The following is a 17,158-nucleotide window of genomic DNA, read 5'->3' as shown; positions in this document are numbered from 1 at the left end:
CTCATGGGTTACCCACAGATGTGTTCAAGCTCAGTATGTCTCTCATGCAGATTACTTCTTTAAACCGTCTCCCCCCTATTTTTTTTTTTTTTTTTTTTTTTTGAGCTATTGAGCTATTGCTTAATATCCATTAATATATATTCCATAGATAATATGCCAGGGGAGACTTACTTCAAGCTGGTATTTTTAGGAAAGCAGCACAGGAAGAAAAAAAAACAAAAAACAAAAAAAACTTCATTTATCTTCACATATCCTAGAGAAGATTTAATGACAGTCCTTTTTTCTCCCACAGGTTCTTAACTTTGCTCATTTATTCATATCAATACAGTTGCTATATGAACATTGTCTCTGCATGTATTAGTGCGTGTATTAGTGTCACCAATAAGCATTTTTAACCTTCGCTGTATATCTCACAAGCACTTGTTCTGTCTTGCTCTTGAACATCTCAAGGGTTAATTATCAGGCATGCAAACAGCTTTAGCGTCCAAGAAGGGGGAGGTAGAGAGGGCAGAGGAATGGATACACAACACAACAGGTCTCACAGCCGACAGATAAGGGACAGGATCACCTATTATCCTGTCAGCTTCAGTCCTCCTTATCAGGGGGGAGAGCTGCCCTCTCCAGCTGCCGCTGACTTTTTCACTGTGTCCAAGTCACTTTGTGCAAGTTGTCTCGTCCCGGAGGGAGAGGGAGGGAGGGAAGGGAGGGGGGGTTACTCTCACCAGCTGCAGTTGAATCTCCTGCTTACATCTCCCGTCCGGAGGTTGTACGGCCGCTCTCACCTGCCACTACCGCTCTCCACAACGGTCTCAACCTGCTCTGGGGGGGAGACAGATCGTCCTAATGAGGGGCCTCCACGCTGTGTCCCCGGTCTTCCATCTGGTTCCTCCACCACCGTGGATAGCAGTCTCTCTCAGCCCTCACGGCCGCCGCGTCAGGCTCCTCCCCCAACGCTCTGGCGTCACATCACTGCCTTCCCCTTCCCAGCCCCCTGCAATGCATGTTCCATTTTACACGCACACGCACACGCACACACGTGACATGCCCTTTATCAAGCAGCTCCATACAATGTTTCTTTCATACCAGCTAAAACGAAATGCAGGAAGCTTTTAATATGCCCTCTCTTTAGATAACCCACAGTGCCCTGTGAAGCCTTGATTTCTTTGTCTGCTATATAGGCAGTGGGTAATGGGGACACCACTTTGTTTTACAGGTCTCGCCTGTATGGATGGTAATAATTCTTGCTAATGCACCTAGGCAATAATGCTTAAATAACTCAATCGGGCAACTTTTTCAGAATCTGGATGTCTATCCAACTGTACTTTCTGATTTTTCTTCCAGGTAAAGGGAGAGGCCCAGGCTTACGCCATTGAAGTTCGTGCTCGTGCTGATGCTGAGCAGATGGAAAAGAAAGCACAAGCCTTCCAGGAATATCAGGAAGCTGCTATAGTGGACATGTTAATGGAGAAGCTGCCTTTGGTATAAAGCCTTTCTGGTTGCCAGAGTGTATACACTGCTTTCTGTTCTGTAATGATCATGTTGCACATCCCTACTCAGTGTTCACTTCTAATGGCACATTTGCCATAATCCAAAACTGCTAGAAGACTGACTAAAGCAGTCTTTTACATATTCAGGTGTATGAATGTCCCAGCAATGTGTGTTTTTAAGCTGATCGTAGACACTCCCCATTTCCAGCAAAAATAAAATGTCTGTGGACAATTGCAGATACCACTAGCAAAAATATATTTTTGGGGTGGTTGGTGATTTGGAAAGATTATAAAACCTAGTTTTGGCACAGTTTACACAAAGATGATGTCTGCTTTCATTATTAAGAACGTGAAATCTGACCCAGGAGTGCGTGTGTGTGATAGAGGGAGATCTATTTGAAGTGCTTTCAAACCAATAGGGCTGCCCTTTTCACTTCTTATACGCACATTTATTTATTTTTCTTTACCTTGCTGCCCTGTTTGCTTGTAGAAGCAGGGAAAAGCTCTGTGAGTTGAAGTTTGCCATTGCTAGAGCTTACACAGGGCTAGGGACTCTCTCCTGGAAGTATCAGGTACTTCACTTGGCTCTCAGGCTGTGATGAGCTAAAGGGAAGTGAAAAGAAGGGCAGTATTTGCAACTAGGAGACAGCAATTGGTTAAATATTTTTACAGTTAAGTAAAAGGGAAAAATCACAGTTGCAGTTGAGTAGAAGGGAAAATCAGAAAATCACTTTATTTTTTTTACATTTTTCTGCCCATTGTTCAACTTCAAGAGGGGTGTTTGTTTTCACTGGAGTTATTTAAAACCAAACCTCCCCTTTTTGTTACATTTATATTGCAAATCAGGACAGCATAAGGCTCAGCATTGCTATGTATTTGGTGACACTGGCATTTGTTTTTCAGATTGTCGAGGAGATCAGCAAACCTTTAACCAAAGTAAATAAGATTAAAATGGTGTCCAGCAGTGGAAGTGAGGTTGGAGCTGCCAAGATTACAGGAGAAGTATTGGACATACTAAACCGCTTGCCAGATACAGTGGAAAAACTGACTGGCATTAACATCAGTCAGGTCAGTGGTTCCCATAAGCCAATTGCTCTGGAGACCAGAACAGTTCATTTCTGCAGTTGTATCAGGAACCCTGATACTGTCCAATGGATGGCTGTGTCTCCACAGCTACAACTATATTGCTTGAATAACCAGATATCTTTTTGTAGGTTAAGTAAGCCTGTGCTTAGAGGCTGCCATTACTGACCTCTCCTGCTAAAAAAAACATAGGTTTGTTGACTATCAATGCTGAACATCCTGCTTCCTTAATTTTTTCTAAGGCCCCTTTCACACATGTGGACAGTGTCCGTATTTCATCCATCCGTTTGCAGATGAAATGCGAACATACATGCATCCCTATGGGATAGCGGGTGTCTGTGAATGCTGACACCCGATATCATCCATCTTCACTATGGTCCGATTCTGCAGACGGAGGAAAATCCTATTTTTCTATCCGTCTGCAGAGTGGATTGGATGAACACGGACGGACGGTCCGTGTTCATCCGATCCCTCATAGAGGAGAGCGGAGATCTGACCGGGTGGTCCCTGCGCAGTGTGCAGGGACCTCCCTGTCATCCGCCGGCTCAGCAGGGATAAACGGAGCGATCCCCGCAGAGCAAGCGGATCATTACGGATACGTCCCATGTGAAAGGGACCTTACTCACCAACCCAGAAGAACTACGCAGATCAGCATTCCATTTGCTACTTGGTTGTATTGATTCTCTGGCATAGAACGTAACGTACATGAGTTTAGAAATTGCAGCTGCCATTGTTATACAATAACAGGTTTCCTTTTTAAAGTTGTTCTTAAAGGCTTTTAGTTTATTTTCTTTTTTAACCTTAATGCATTCTATACATCAGGTGAAAAACCTGTGTCTGGTTCCCCCCCCCCCCCCACTCCTTTTATAGTTACATGAACCTGATTATGGCCAGTGCTGTTCACGAGAGCAGCGGCTCTTTGCTCTCCTTCCTCACAAGACAGATTGGCTCCTGTTCCTGTCAATCAAATCCTATGACTAGGGAGTGGGGAAGGAGGGGCCAAGCTCTGCTGACTGTGTCAATGAATACAGACAGCGGGGCTCATAAGTGAGCGGCATCCTATGGGGGCATTCGGCAGGGAGGAGGTGCCAGGAGCGCTGAAAGAGCAGGTAAGTATGACATGCTTGTTATTTTAAAAAATAATGTCCAAAGGTTTAGGCCACTTTCACACTGAAGAGCCACTATAACAGCACTAAAGCGCCGGTTGTTTTTGCAGTGCTTTAGCTGCGTTTTTTACACCATGTGACAACGGGACCTTTAAAAAAAAAAAAATGAAAAAAGACCAGTTTTGCGGCGCTTTTGAAGTGCTGCCCATTCATTTCAATGGATAGGGGCATTTTGGGAGCGTGATTTTATAGCTCTTCCAAGCCGCCTCAAAGATGCTGCTTGCAGGACTTTTCCTATCGCCCAGCAAGCGCACCTCCCAAGTATGAAAGCACACATTCAAGTTAATGGGAGGCAGTTTTCGGGCGCTTTATGGGCACTAGTTCTAGCGCTAAAGCTGCCTCCGTGTGAAAGGGGTCTTACAGTCACTAAGAAAGTTATAATTTTTGTTTTGGAGGTTTGAGCTTGTGGGCTGCTTTTTTTTTCTTTTTTTTCCCCCCCTACCTGGTTATTCATAATAAGCATGCAGCCACTGATCAGTAAGGACATCTGATATGCAACTAATTATTCTGCATAAGTGACTCACAAAGAAGAAGAGGAAGACCCGCCCAGAGTTTGCTTTCTATGCAAGAGGGGAAAGCTTTGCACACATAGGTGTGAATTTAACTAGGGACTTGCATTATATTGTGTTCCTTTAAGAGTCTAAACGGTTTTACTTGCTGTTGATTTGGAATCTTTTTTTTTTTTTTTTCTTTTGTAGACTATGCAGAAGAAACCTGGACGCATGTGCTAATGCTTGAAGGTCAATCAGTCCCACTGTATTGTCATCCCACGTATGTCTTACACCCTTGTTCCCCTTATGGTGCCTACAACAGCAGTCTCCTTGTCTTTCACATTGGTCTCCTTGTAATAAGGTGTTGTGTACAGAAGCACTTCTCCACAGCCGACTCATGCTTTTTTGATAGGCTCCCCCTGGAGCAGATTGAGGCCGCCTTCTTGTAATTTCAAAGACTTGGAACCTGTTTTTACAGTTATTGAGTTATGGGCATTCAACTTTTTTTTTTTTTTTTTTTTTTTTTTTTTTCTCTTGTCTCAGCTGGCAGTAATGATATGAAGTGTTTTTATCCTAAGATTGGATCTGATGTATAAAAATGTCCATGAGGACAACTGTATGTGTTGCCCATGCCATCCAATCACGTCCTCCCTTTTTATCTTTCTAGTGTTTGAAGGGAGAGTTATGGATTGTTAGGCAAGACATAGTCCTTTCAGGAATATTCAAATTAGGGCCAATTAAAAACTTTTTATTTTTATTTTTTTTATAGATTTATGTTTATCCTCCAAGCATGTTTAAATTTACTTTTGTCGACTGACTCACTAAGCTAGTTTACACTTGCAACCGGGGGAGGTGCAGTAAAAGTAGGTGGTTTCACCTCCCTCAACTGTCCCCTTAACCCAACAAAGTGGCTGGAGGCATTGTAAATGTGTTGCAACTGTCCTACAACCATGTGCAATGCACATGGATGCTGCACAGGCTAACAGGGTTAAAACAGGTGGTGAGGGGGCGACAACCTTCCAGCTGCCTGCCAAACACTGCGATCACTTTTCAGAGGGCTGCTGCACGTGTAAACGAGTCCTACCCTGGAAGGTAAATGCTTTCTAAGATTGGTTTTGAACTTTAGCTTGAGGTTATGTTTTAGGATTTGCTTCCACCCTACCCAGCCTCATATGCAGTAAAATAAAGATTAAATTTTTGTGACCTTCCCAGGGATGGGCAGTTTGTATATCCTTTCTGGTGTCTAGTAACCTTTTGGAATAAAACAGTGAAGGAAATGTTATCAAAACTGGAGCAGACAGAATCTAGTAGCTGTATCTGGCAACCAGTCAGCTCCTACCTTTCATTTTCAAAGTTTAACTGAACAAGCTAAAGATGGAAGCTAATTGGTTGTCATGCACAACTGCTCCAGATTTATTAACTCCCTCCGTCCCGTCCCCCCCAGTAGGGACCAGACTTGGTCATAGTCTGCGATAATTCAGTCTTTCTTAATGTGGTGACCTTTTTAGATGGGCAAGACCGTTATTTTTTATGGCAAGGCCTGGATCAAGCTTGACTTTCTCGAATGTCACCAGACAGGGCATACAAAACCGCTTCATCGCGAAAAGGCCAGGCAGTGTAATCTCCATTCATCTGCTTCTGAGGTCTGCGTTACAATGGGGATGTTTGGTCAGGATATTGTGAGATGGAAAAACACTGAGTTTATATCAGAAGTGTACTTATCCTTTAGGACTCCGTCACACAGGTCCTTAGCCCCCTGCAGCAGCCAGAGCTATATTTTATTTATTTTTATTGTTTTTACTGCTGGTGAGGTGCATGCGGACAACCCAAAAAAAAGTGAGTATGCACCGGCTGTATGGACTCGTTCACAGTTTTCACAGGTATGCAAAGGCCTGTGCACGTGTGCCTGTCAAACTCGGCTGCGCAAGCGAGTCCGTACAGCCTATGCGTGCCCATTCACTTTCTATGGGCTGCCTCCATGCTGCTCACCAGCAGTAAAATGAGAAAAAAAAAGGTACAATTACTGGAAGTTGACATGTACTTTCACATTTTATGCTCTGCGTTTTCAATACTGAATAAAACAATTTCTACATAAAGAAAAAAAAAGGGTATGGCTGTTGCACAAGGCTTAGTGAATGAGCCCTTCGGTTCCAATAATAGTACACAATACTGATGCACCTCTTCAACGTTACCGGAAACTGATAGCTGCTGCATCCTGACTGTTTCAACTTAGAGAAAGATGCCAGCGAATGAAGCATGTACACCAACACATTTTTGCTTCGGTTCTGACTTCTGGGCTACAGGCGTGATGGGGATATAAGATTGGCCATACATTATATATTTTTCCTTTAGATTTACCAAAACCGTATAATATGAGGTCAAACCTAAACACTTCTCTTCAGGCTGGTCACGTGACTCCCAGCTGCTCTGCTACTATGATCCAGGGCTACAACGGGGGGCTGAGATTTTCCTCTGACGGCTGGGAGTCACATGACTGCCATGCTGGCCGCTCGGCACCTCCAACTGTAGCTTTGGATCATAGTAGCAGAGCAGCCGGGGGTCACATGACCAGCCTAAAGAGAACTGGGAAAAAGGTTTTTAGAAGCATCTGCTTACACAAAGACTTACAGAGAGTTATCGCTGGATATAAAGGAAAGGGGCTGCCAGGATATTTTGTAATGTTGTGGTTTTTTTTTTTGTTTTGTTTTTTTAATATGAATGTGGGGGGGGGGGGGGGCAGCAGAGGCACAGGAGCTGACATACAGGGAGGGAAGGGGGTGAGGAGGACAGCTGCAGATGACGAAGGGATGTGAGCTGACCACAGTTGTCAGGGCTCAGCAGACATATTATCATGGTCAACTCACAGGTGGGACACAGGGAGTGGCAGGATCAGGCAGGTTTTTTTACTGTTTAGAGGGGGGCAGGTTAGACAGCACAAGCACTTTGCTGTTTATTTTGCTATAAGGGGAACAGGATTTCTTTTTATTTTTTGTTAGGGCTACAAACACTTTAAACACCACCTGGAAATTCAGTTGCTTTTAATTGTTCAAACAAACTGTGAGTTGTAGATCCAGCAACTTGGGTGAATTCGATTTTTCTCTTGCAGTTTAATCAGATCATCAATGCATTATTGTTTTGTTTTTTACTATTTCTAGAAAATCTTCTGTTTGTTCCATGAGTGACATGTAAAATCATAAAAAATCATATGCCAGTAATGTATGGCTTGGATGAATGAATATCCCCTATACACAGTGGTTTGTTAGTGTGACCTTTTACTAATCACAAACCACCACATTGAGTATAGCTTCAGATCGGAGAGTGCCACTTGTGCTATAGAAACCACGTTTAACCACTTTAGCCAGCAGATAGCACTCTTGGGTACTGTAAAACCTATCCACCCTGAAACCCCTATGTGCTAGCATTGCATTGGAGAGCATATTTTACCAGACCGAGGTTTGATCCAGGCAAATTGGCAAGTTTTCTTACACGTTTCAAGTTAGGATTTAGCAGAGTGAAATGTGTAGTGGTTGTATAGTATGGTGAAAATCATAGCAAGCTGTCAAACGGGACTTATTTCATCAGGCATGTAACAAATAACTGTCAATCGAAACCACCTTGATTGACTGAGCAGGATAGTTTTTCATCTGACCTTTTTTCCCTGCCTGTTAGACAATTACTTGCCTTTTATTTTTTTTTATTTTTTTTAGGGACCTTTATTCAAAATTAAACAAGCAACATCATCCAAATCCACCCCCCCCCCCCCCCCCCACACACACACACAATTGCATGTATTTCTTTTATTGTTTTGGAAGCAAATATCTTTTTGTGCAGGTACTCGCTCCTGCTTTCTCTCTAATTTTGGACAGGCAGCAATAAAAACAAATGACCTAGTAGAATGAGGAAGGTTTAGAAAGGGGGTCTCCAAACTTTTTGGACAAAGGGCCAGTTTACTGTCCTTCAGGCTTGGGGGGGGGGGGGGTCCAACTGGCCGGTTGAAGCAGAAAATGCCTTGGCATCAGTGGAAGATAACAGTGCCCCACCATTGGTGTCAGCTGGAGGAGTGGTGCCCCAAGGACCCGATTAAAGGCAAGCAAAGGGCCACATCTTGCCCTCAGGCCACAGTTTGGAGACCCCTGGTTTAGAACATCTGTCTGTATTTTATTGCTGTCTGTCTGCCCATGCTTGCTTCCTGTCCAGCTCATGGGTATCATTGGCTAACATTGCTCTTTAACAAATAACTTTTTGTAGACTCGTACCAAATTTGAAACATTTGGGAATTCATAAAATTGTCTGCGATAATCTTTAAAATTCCATTGTGCCTCCACACAACAGATAGTGTGTACAACAAATTTTATGTACCTGTTGTCAATGGGTACATGGCTTTGGGGCAAGCACTGCGTTCTAAGGTGCACTGAAGCCAGAGTGTCCATACAGACAACTTATCCTTGGTGAAGCAGAGCTCCCTTCCCACCACTGCAGCTGTCACACACACTCTTTTATACAGGGGAAGGTTCCATTCTTGAATAAAAAGATACTGCGCTGTGCTTAGAATTTCTAATAATCTCTGACTGTAGAATACTGTAAAATGGTGCATTATTGATCACAGCCTATGTATTGACATGTCATTATCGAGCTGGGATGAGGCAGCAGTGTATAGTTCAACAGAATGTAAAACCCCTGTTTAAGTATGCTGGACAAATCTATATAAAATTGCGTTCTGTTGTAGAGGTTTAAATGTTTTCTGGGTTAAATGAGTTCTGTTAGTTTCTATTGGGGTAGGCCTTTTAGTTTATGCGAATCAGTAGTGCTATGCACCAGCTGTTTTACATCTAAAGGGGGCACCTGGCATGGCTGCAAAGTGGTTAAACACTAAATTTACAGGGCTGTAGGAATCAATGGACCCACTTAAATAGTGCTGCAGGCTGAGCAGCTGACAGTACTGCACTGATGTGCACACAGATGCTTGGATATTGGGATGACAGAGATTATATGCATTTTAGGATTTTGTTGCTATGGTATTTTAAAATGTTCACTCAAAATGTTATCTTTGTTTAATTGCCAACAGGCTGAGTCACACTACAGCTTCTTACATCACTTGGGTTAAGGCACCACCACATGCATGGCACGCGTGGATTGGTAAATCGGAGAGAGGAGTGGGGTGGGAGTGGTTTAGGATGAGTAGGAGGACATGCCCACATCCATTTTCAAGGAGAGTTAGAAGTTGGAAAGGTCTTACCCAGTTGATTGAATCAAATGATCACCCAGCAGTGTTTCGGACATCTAGAGTGCCCTAGGTCATAGTTAACCATAACTGACACCGTTGGACAATGAAACCTCTTATGTTGGCCCATATAGATCACTGTCCCCAAATTCCCAGTTCCCCTTTACCCTTGTCATCAATATCAGATGGGTCTCCCACTCCCCAAGATTAGTTTCACATTCAGCAAGAGCTGGGAGAATCCTTGTTGAATAGAGCCAGACTAGGGAAGCTATGAGGTGGTTCAGCTCACCAACTCAACCCATAATTGACACGTTTTGGCACAACTGACTCCTTAAATGCTTTTGTGTGGCAAAGAAAGTTGGCTTCAGCAAAAAAAATTCTAACTCTGGTCTGCATCAAGTAGTGGCATCTGCAGTCCTCCACCGTTTCACTGTGCCCTTCCCTGTAGGCTGCTCTCCCTTCTAGAAGATTCTGAATGGATGCTAAATACGAGTTTTCCCTGCTGAGCAGTCTGTACAGAACAGCTGTTATAACAGTGGGTCGTGTGACCTCTGCGCCTTTTCTTGCCTGCCCCGGTTTCCTGTATGCCAGCCCTCAACATGTCTGTTCTTGTGCTGGTGTAGCAAGCATGTGCCAGTCACAGGATGGTCTGTGAATGTTTTTATGTTTTATACATATCTATTTCTCTTATATTCACTGACCGACACAGCTCCTCTCTTAGTCATTGGGTTGTATACCTTACCTCTAGGAGAATACTAGGCAAGGTTGTAATACAACACTCAGAACTCTCAGTTCTGCCCATGGGGGTGGTCCCTAGAGCTCTTGCACAGACTCGGGCCCCGGTGAGGTTTGTGACCCCCTGCTCTGTCTTGTCAGATGACTCTGACCAGGACCGTTCGGACAGTAAGGATGAGTCCCCGTCTGGGTCCGGGAGCAAAAAATCGCTTGTTGGAACACTTATCACAGCTGTGCGTGATACCCTGAAGATTCAGGAGGTCCCCCTGCTGAGGTACTGGTCCCCTTTGGGTCCCGCAAGCCAGCATGTTCACCTATGGTATTCCCGTATCTGACTTATTTGACAAATTCACCTACAGGGAATGGGGTCGCACGCAACTGACCTTTTTGGTCCCCCAGACCCAGGGCGGTGCCTTACCCCTTTGAGGAATGCTTCTCACAAAGTGGTCGGCTCCTCCAGTCGTGGACCCTCCCAGTGTCCAGGTTAAATAAGTAATCAGGATCTCGGTAGTGGGAACTCCTGCATTTAAGGATCCCGTGGACAGAAAGGCAGAGGCAGTGGCTCGTTCCTTGTTTACGGTTGTGGGGTCGGCTGTGCGACCAGTACTGACATCCGCACTTGTGTCGCAGACACGGTCTGAGTGAGCAAAACTTTTGCACCGCGAATTGGGAGCGCGCCAGGCTTTTCCTGTCTGTGTGAAACTGGCAGACCAACTAGTGCAAGTCCTTATAGTACGTTTGTGACGCGGCCCTGGATACCTCCCTCTGGTTCTAGGGCTTCAGTGTCAGCTGAGGCGCCTCATTGGCTGAAATGCTGGTCTGTTGACCAGGCATCTAAAAAAAAAAAAAAAAAAAAAAGTCCTAACGGATTTTCCCTTCCTTGGTGAACGGCACTTGGGAGCCTCTTTGGATGGCATTAATAAGCATGCCACGTTGGTAACAGTGTATTACTCCCACAGGCCAGGAAGGCGAAGGAGCCACGCTGTAGGCAAGGGCCCTCTTGTTTCTGTTCACTAACGGCTTTTCTGTCCACCTGGAGCTTCAGGATAACGTCCCCAGCCCGACAGGATGACCACGTACGGACAAAAGCGTCCCTGGAACCGCAAGCCTGCGAGTATAAGGCTACCGCGTGAAGGTTTGTCCCCACCCATGTCTTGGGTGGGGGTCTCCTTCGGGAGTTTGCAGACCCGTGGTCCCCTCTGTTTTCGACCAATGGACCTGCGACCTGATTTCCTCAGGCTACAAGATAAAGTTGCTCTCTTGGTCGCCAAACAGAGTCTTCCCTTCCAGCATACCCATATCCCTGGCTCACCGGGAGGCCCTCTTTGGGGGCAGTAAGAGTTGACATGGGTAGCAGGGTGGTTGTACGAGTTCTGGAATCGGAACGTTTCCAGGGATTCTACTCAAATATGTTTTGTAGTTTCCAAGAAGGAAGGGGTACGTCCAATATTGGACCCAAAAGCCCTCTATCACTTTTAAGGTGTAGAGGTTCAGAATGGAATCTGTCGCCCAGTAGTTTCTGCACTCCATCAAGGGTACTCCCTGGTGCCCTTAGACATCCCAGGATGCGTACCTGCACTTACCCATATGTCTGTGGCAACAGAAGTTTCTGCGATTTGCAGTGGCGGAAGCCCACTACCAGTTTGTGGTTCTCTCTTCGGTCTGACATCAGCCCCTGAATCTTTACCAAGGTTTTGGCTCCGGTTTTAAAGTTGCTACGGCAATGTGGGATCGCGAAAGTGCGATATCTAGATGATCTCCTCCGGAGAGCATCTTCCGCCTCAGAGTTAGAGGAGGATGTAGCGATCACTATGCAGACTCTGCAAGAATTTGAGTGGCTGTTGAACCTAAAGAACTCGGTGATTGTACCGACTCAGCGTTTGGCGTACCTAGGCTTGCTGCTAGACTCCATGGAGGCGAGAGTTTTCTCCCTTCAGACAAGCTACAGCCTTTCAGATCTGCGGTAAGACTGCTGATGTACTGCAGGTGGTCGCTTCCCTTTTGCATGCGAGTCCTGGGGCTCATGATGGCCTGCTTTTGAGGCTGTACTATTTGCCCAGTTCTACACCAGAGTCCTGCAGTAGGACATCTTGTCTAAATGGGACAAATCTAAGTTGTCCCTGGATCGTCAGTCAGGTGAGCCAATCAGTCAGAGAATCACTGATCTGGTGGCTGAGGTCCCCGGTGATTCAGGCTGGAAAGTCGTTCCTACCTCTAAAGTGGACAGTGATCACAACAGACACCAGTCCTTTCAGCTGGGGTGGAATAATGGGAGTTAAGTCGGCTCAGGGCCTCTGGTCGACGAAAGAATCCAAGTTGCCGATCAATCTGCTCGAACTGAGAGCGATCGGGCCGTACCTCTCCACATGGTCAATGAGACTGCAAGCACGTCCTTTCAGGGTCCAGTCAGACAACGCCACTGCAGTGGCATACGTCAATCACCAAGGGGGACAAGAAGCTCAGCCGCGGCAACAGGAGGTCGCTCACATACTTCGGTGGGTAGAGCAACATGTACTGGTTTTGTCTGCCATTTACATTCCCGGAGTGGAGAATTGGTGGACTGAATCGCCAGATGCTGGACCAGGAGAATGGGCGTTGTATCCGGCGGTATTCAGGTTACTGTGCCTGAGGTGGGGCACACCATACGTGGATCTTCTGGCCTCCCGTCTGAGGGGGACAAGGGATCCATGGACGGACGCATCAGACGCGCTGGTGGCTCCGTGGGATTGGCACCAGCTGATCTATGCCTTTCTTCTACTGAAACTGTTACCACGTCTGATTCGCAGAGTGGAAGCTGAGGGGATCCCAGCAATACTGGTGGTCCCAGATTGGCCTTAGCGCCCATGGTACGCAGACCTGGTGCGTCTGGTGGCAGACGCTCCCTGGCGGCTGCCATTACGAGAGGGTCTTCTATCTCAGGGTCCAATTCTCCATCTTGCTTTACCATTGCGGGCTTTAACGGCATGGCTATTGAGAGCCAGGTGTTGAACTGGGGTCTGTCGGACATGGTGATCCCAACTATGTTGAGAGCACAAATCTTCTTCTAAGAAGATGTATCATCGTACCTGGGCGGCCTACATCTTCATATGTGAGGAGAAGGGTTGGCATCCGCGTTTCTTCAGCAAGGAGTAGACCAAAAATTGGCGTTCAGCACTATTAGAGGGCAAGTTTCAGCTTTGACTGTCTTTTTCAGCGACCCCTGGCGTCTCACTCATAGTGAGTACCTTTGTTCAGGGGGTCTGTCATGTAGTCCCTCTGGTGCGTCCACCGTTACTCCCATGGGATTTGAACCTGGTGTTATCAGCGCTTCATAATCCGCTGCTTAAAAATATCAGGGTGTTCCCCTGTTGACGCTTTTTTGGAAAGTGGTCTTTCTAGTGGCCATCACATCCGCCAGGAGGGTCTCGGAACTGGCAGCCTTGTCTTGCAAGTCGCCTTATCTGGTTATCCATAAGGATAAGGTGGTGTTGCGTTCGCAACCATCCTTTTCTACCGAAGGTGGTCTCGGCTTTTCACATTAATGAGGACATGGTGTTACCATCTCTCTGTCCTAGGACAAAAACGCCCTAAGGAGGTGGCTCTTCACGCTTTGGGCATGGTTCGGGCTCTGAAAGTGTGTTTGTCTACCATTGCTCCCTTTCGGAAGTCAGAGTTTGTTTTGTTAGCTGGTTCCAAGAAAGGCATGGTGGTCTCATCAGCCACCATTTCCAGGGGGATTACACAGATTGTAGTACAAGCCTACGCCTTAAAGGGGCAGGTGCCCCTCTTTCGCGTTACGGCCAACTCCACAAGGGCAATCGGAATGTCTTGGGCTTTCCAACACCAAGCATCTTGCTCAGGGTGTAGGGTGGCCACCTGGTCGTCTGTCTACACGTTTACCAAGTTCTACAAGGTAGACGTCAGTGCATCGACTGATGCTTGTTTTTGGCCGTAAAGTTTGCAGGCGGCTATATAGTTGCAATTGAATATGCAATATTTTACCCTTTGTTTTTAATTGGAGAAAAAAAAAAAAAACAGTACCTTTTAAGTTAATGCACTGTTGCATTACATTCCGCAGTTTTTTTGTGCGGTTGTGGGTAGTGACTCCTTGTGAGGGTACCCTGATTTTGTGGTGGATTTCTCCACGCACTGTTCTTCTTCTTTTTTTGTGGGTAAAGTTTCACTTGTTCCCACTTGCCATGGTGGATGAAGTGTTTATGCTGTTTTTCCCACCCCTCGTTTTGGCACTGCTTGGGGACATCCCAATGGCTAAGAGAGGAGCTGTGTCGGTCGGTGAATATAAGAGAAAATAGAATTTTTTGTACTCACCGTAAAATCCTTTTCTCTATAATTCACCGACCGACACAGCACCCGCCCCTCCTTTTTTTTTCTTTACGTTATAATGCTTGTTGACGTACTGAGTTCTGCTTGCAGGCAGGAGGGTTGATATCTAAGGGACCGCCCCCATAGGCGGAACAGAGTTCTGAGTGTTTTATTACAACTTTGCCTAGTATTCTCCTAGAGGTAAGGTATACAACCCAATGGCTAATAGAGGAGCTGTGTCGGTCAGTGAAAAAAAATCCTATTATCATACGCTGTTTAAAAATGTATAGCTACTAATTAGTATGTTAACAATTATAAACTGTGAATTGTGTGCCTGTAGATGATAAATGCCTTATACCAGAATTTATTGTCTTGATGGATGAATAAATATACTATACACCTTTTATGGTCTCCATTTTAATTAACAGCTTTTAATGTAAAATATATTGAATAAGAACTTCTCTGCCATCCTCTCTACTGAAATGTAAAACTCCAGAAACTGCTCCAACCACACACATTATCGTTGTTTTGCTGAGACGTGTCCACATTTGGTTTAGAGCAATATAAAAATTCCCTAGTTGAGTCAGCACATTAATACAGCAGATTTCATTGTGAGGTTGGAGCCTAACTATGACACATAATGACTGTTGTGACAGGTTCACTTTAAGGCAGGGGTCTTTAAACTACAGCCCTCCAGTTGTTCAGGAACTACAATTCCTGTCATGTCTGTGAATGTCAGTTTTACAATGCCTCATGGGATGCGTAGTTCCACAACAGCTGGATGGCCGTAGTTTGAGGATCCTTGCTTTAAGGGCTCATTTACACGGGGTCTGCAGAGCATGTGTTTACGAATACAGATGTCTTGTGCACTCACTGCCAACAGCTGTTAAAAATTGTAATGGGATTGACTGTACCATCCACCTGTCTGGATCCAGGGCTGTGCATCTGTTCCTGTATGAATGTAAACAATCAGATTTGCAGAAATGTCCATACAGCAGCTGCATCTGTCAGCCTGTCCTTTCACAGAATCCCATACTGACAGAAATATGGGACCTGCCACTGCTGGCTTCTTCTTAAAGGATAAGTTTACCTTTGAAACATGTTACATTTTTTTTTTTAGGGTGGAACACGTAACCTGTGTCTGCTCCTGCACTTTCTCCCCCCACACATACACACCTATATACATACACATACACACACCACCTGTGACTTTTTAATAGTTTAAGGTTTCCCCCATACAGGCGCATCATTCAGTTTCCTGTGAATGCATAAATTCCAAGCACTATCATCCACTGCGGCGGATGTACTTGTAGCTTGAATGAACTGCAGGCGTGCTGATCAGCACGCCCTTAGTTCATTTACACTGCCTACAGCTCTGCAATGACAGCCCATGGTAACAGAGCTATAGGCAGTGTGCAGGATGCAAACGTAGTGAAACAAAGGGATTGTATCGCTCCAGGGAAATCATAAGGTCACTAATTTAAAGCAAACCAGGTGCCATCCTTGGTCCAGAGCCAAAAGATGCAGAATGATGAAAGGGTGGCGGCACTTAAAATAAAATTTATTTTTTTATTATAATTTTATTAAAAATCCATTAAAAACAAGGACATGCCATGCAGCCAGCTCAAAAAGTTCAACAGACGCGTTTCACACACTGTGCTCAATCATTGCTAAGCACAGGTGTGTGAAACACATCTGGCAAACTTTTTGAGCTGGCTGCATTTCACGTCCTCGTTTTTAATGGATTTTCGATAAAATAAAATAATTATTTCCTGACGCATCCCATGGCAGCACACACACTGGGTTTTGACTCCGCCTCCACAACCTGATAGGACTGGTTAGCTATAAGATTTGAAGAGGAGTCCACCGTTGAATTCTCTCTCTTCTTCTTTTTTTCCTCACCTGAATGGGACATCACGTTTGCGATCGGTTAGCAATGGAGCCCCTTACCGCACTACCCCAGCTAGGTTCGGCCTCTCCTACCTGGAAGCCCCTGTCCGTACGGTCTCTAAATGAGCTATAACGCAGGGGGCCCCACTCTGGTGGTCTCGGGGGCAAGACAACAAAAATCAACATAACAGATCTTTAAAAGACAAACCTTAAAAAGGTTTTAATATTCTGCAGCAGTCTCCCCCCTATCTGTTTTGGTTCCTACTTACTTCCCAGGCATGCCTCTTTCTGCTTGTTTTTCGTTTTTCTCTTTTCTTCCCTTTTTTTTTTCCTTTCTTTTCGCTCTGGGCACGCTGAGCCCTGTAGTTCCACAGCGCTGTGACCTCTCCATCATGGCGGCCGCGTTCGGGCGCTCAGGAAGTGACGTTTTCTCCTTGCCCTCTGCATTTGCCAGCATCCAAGATGGCGCGGCCGGCCAATGCGCATGCGCGGCGGTGACGTCACTCCTCCGGCAACGGCGGGCTATTTAAAAACTGACTTTTTCGTTTTAAAGTGCTGCTTGTGCTTTCTACACCATCTACCATCCTGATCTCTGCACACAGCCTGCTGCCTTGCAAGACAAGTCCTCCTTGATCTCTGGTAAGCTTTTTTTTTTTCTATCATCTTTATGTTACTTTACCATTTATTTCTGTGTCAGCACCTTCTGCCCATACTCTGCATTGGCTCTTACACTGCAAACCTCTGGTCACAGGTGTACTCTATTCTTCCCTATGGAGACCGCTG

The 17,158-nt window shown here is 45.4% G+C and overlaps 1 protein-coding gene across 4 annotated transcripts in view; it reads left to right on the top strand.

The window, feature by feature from the left end:
* The window catches only part of FLOT1 (flotillin 1), a 104,349-nt gene extending 89,460 nt beyond the window's left edge, over positions 1-14,889 (top strand). For all 4 annotated transcript variants that reach the window (XM_077463332.1, XM_077463344.1, XM_077463339.1 and 1 more), the window contains 3 exons: positions 1,342-1,479; positions 2,391-2,555; positions 4,435-14,889. In XM_077463332.1, coding sequence (XP_077319458.1) covers positions 1,342-1,479; positions 2,391-2,555; positions 4,435-4,467 — 336 coding nt within the window. In that variant the 3' untranslated portion in view covers positions 4,468-14,889. The remainder of the gene's footprint in view (positions 1-1,341; positions 1,480-2,390; positions 2,556-4,434) is intronic.
* The last annotated feature ends 2,269 nt before the right edge of the window (positions 14,890-17,158 follow it).

Source organism: Lithobates pipiens, unplaced genomic scaffold (assembly GCF_037356315.1).
Source record: "Lithobates pipiens isolate NorthernLeopardFrog02 unplaced genomic scaffold, aLitPip1_a1.2 Scaffold_1, whole genome shotgun sequence".
In the NCBI taxonomy this organism is placed as follows: domain Eukaryota; kingdom Metazoa; phylum Chordata; class Amphibia; order Anura; family Ranidae; genus Lithobates; species Lithobates pipiens.
This window is presented reverse-complemented; position numbering and strand designations above follow the sequence as displayed.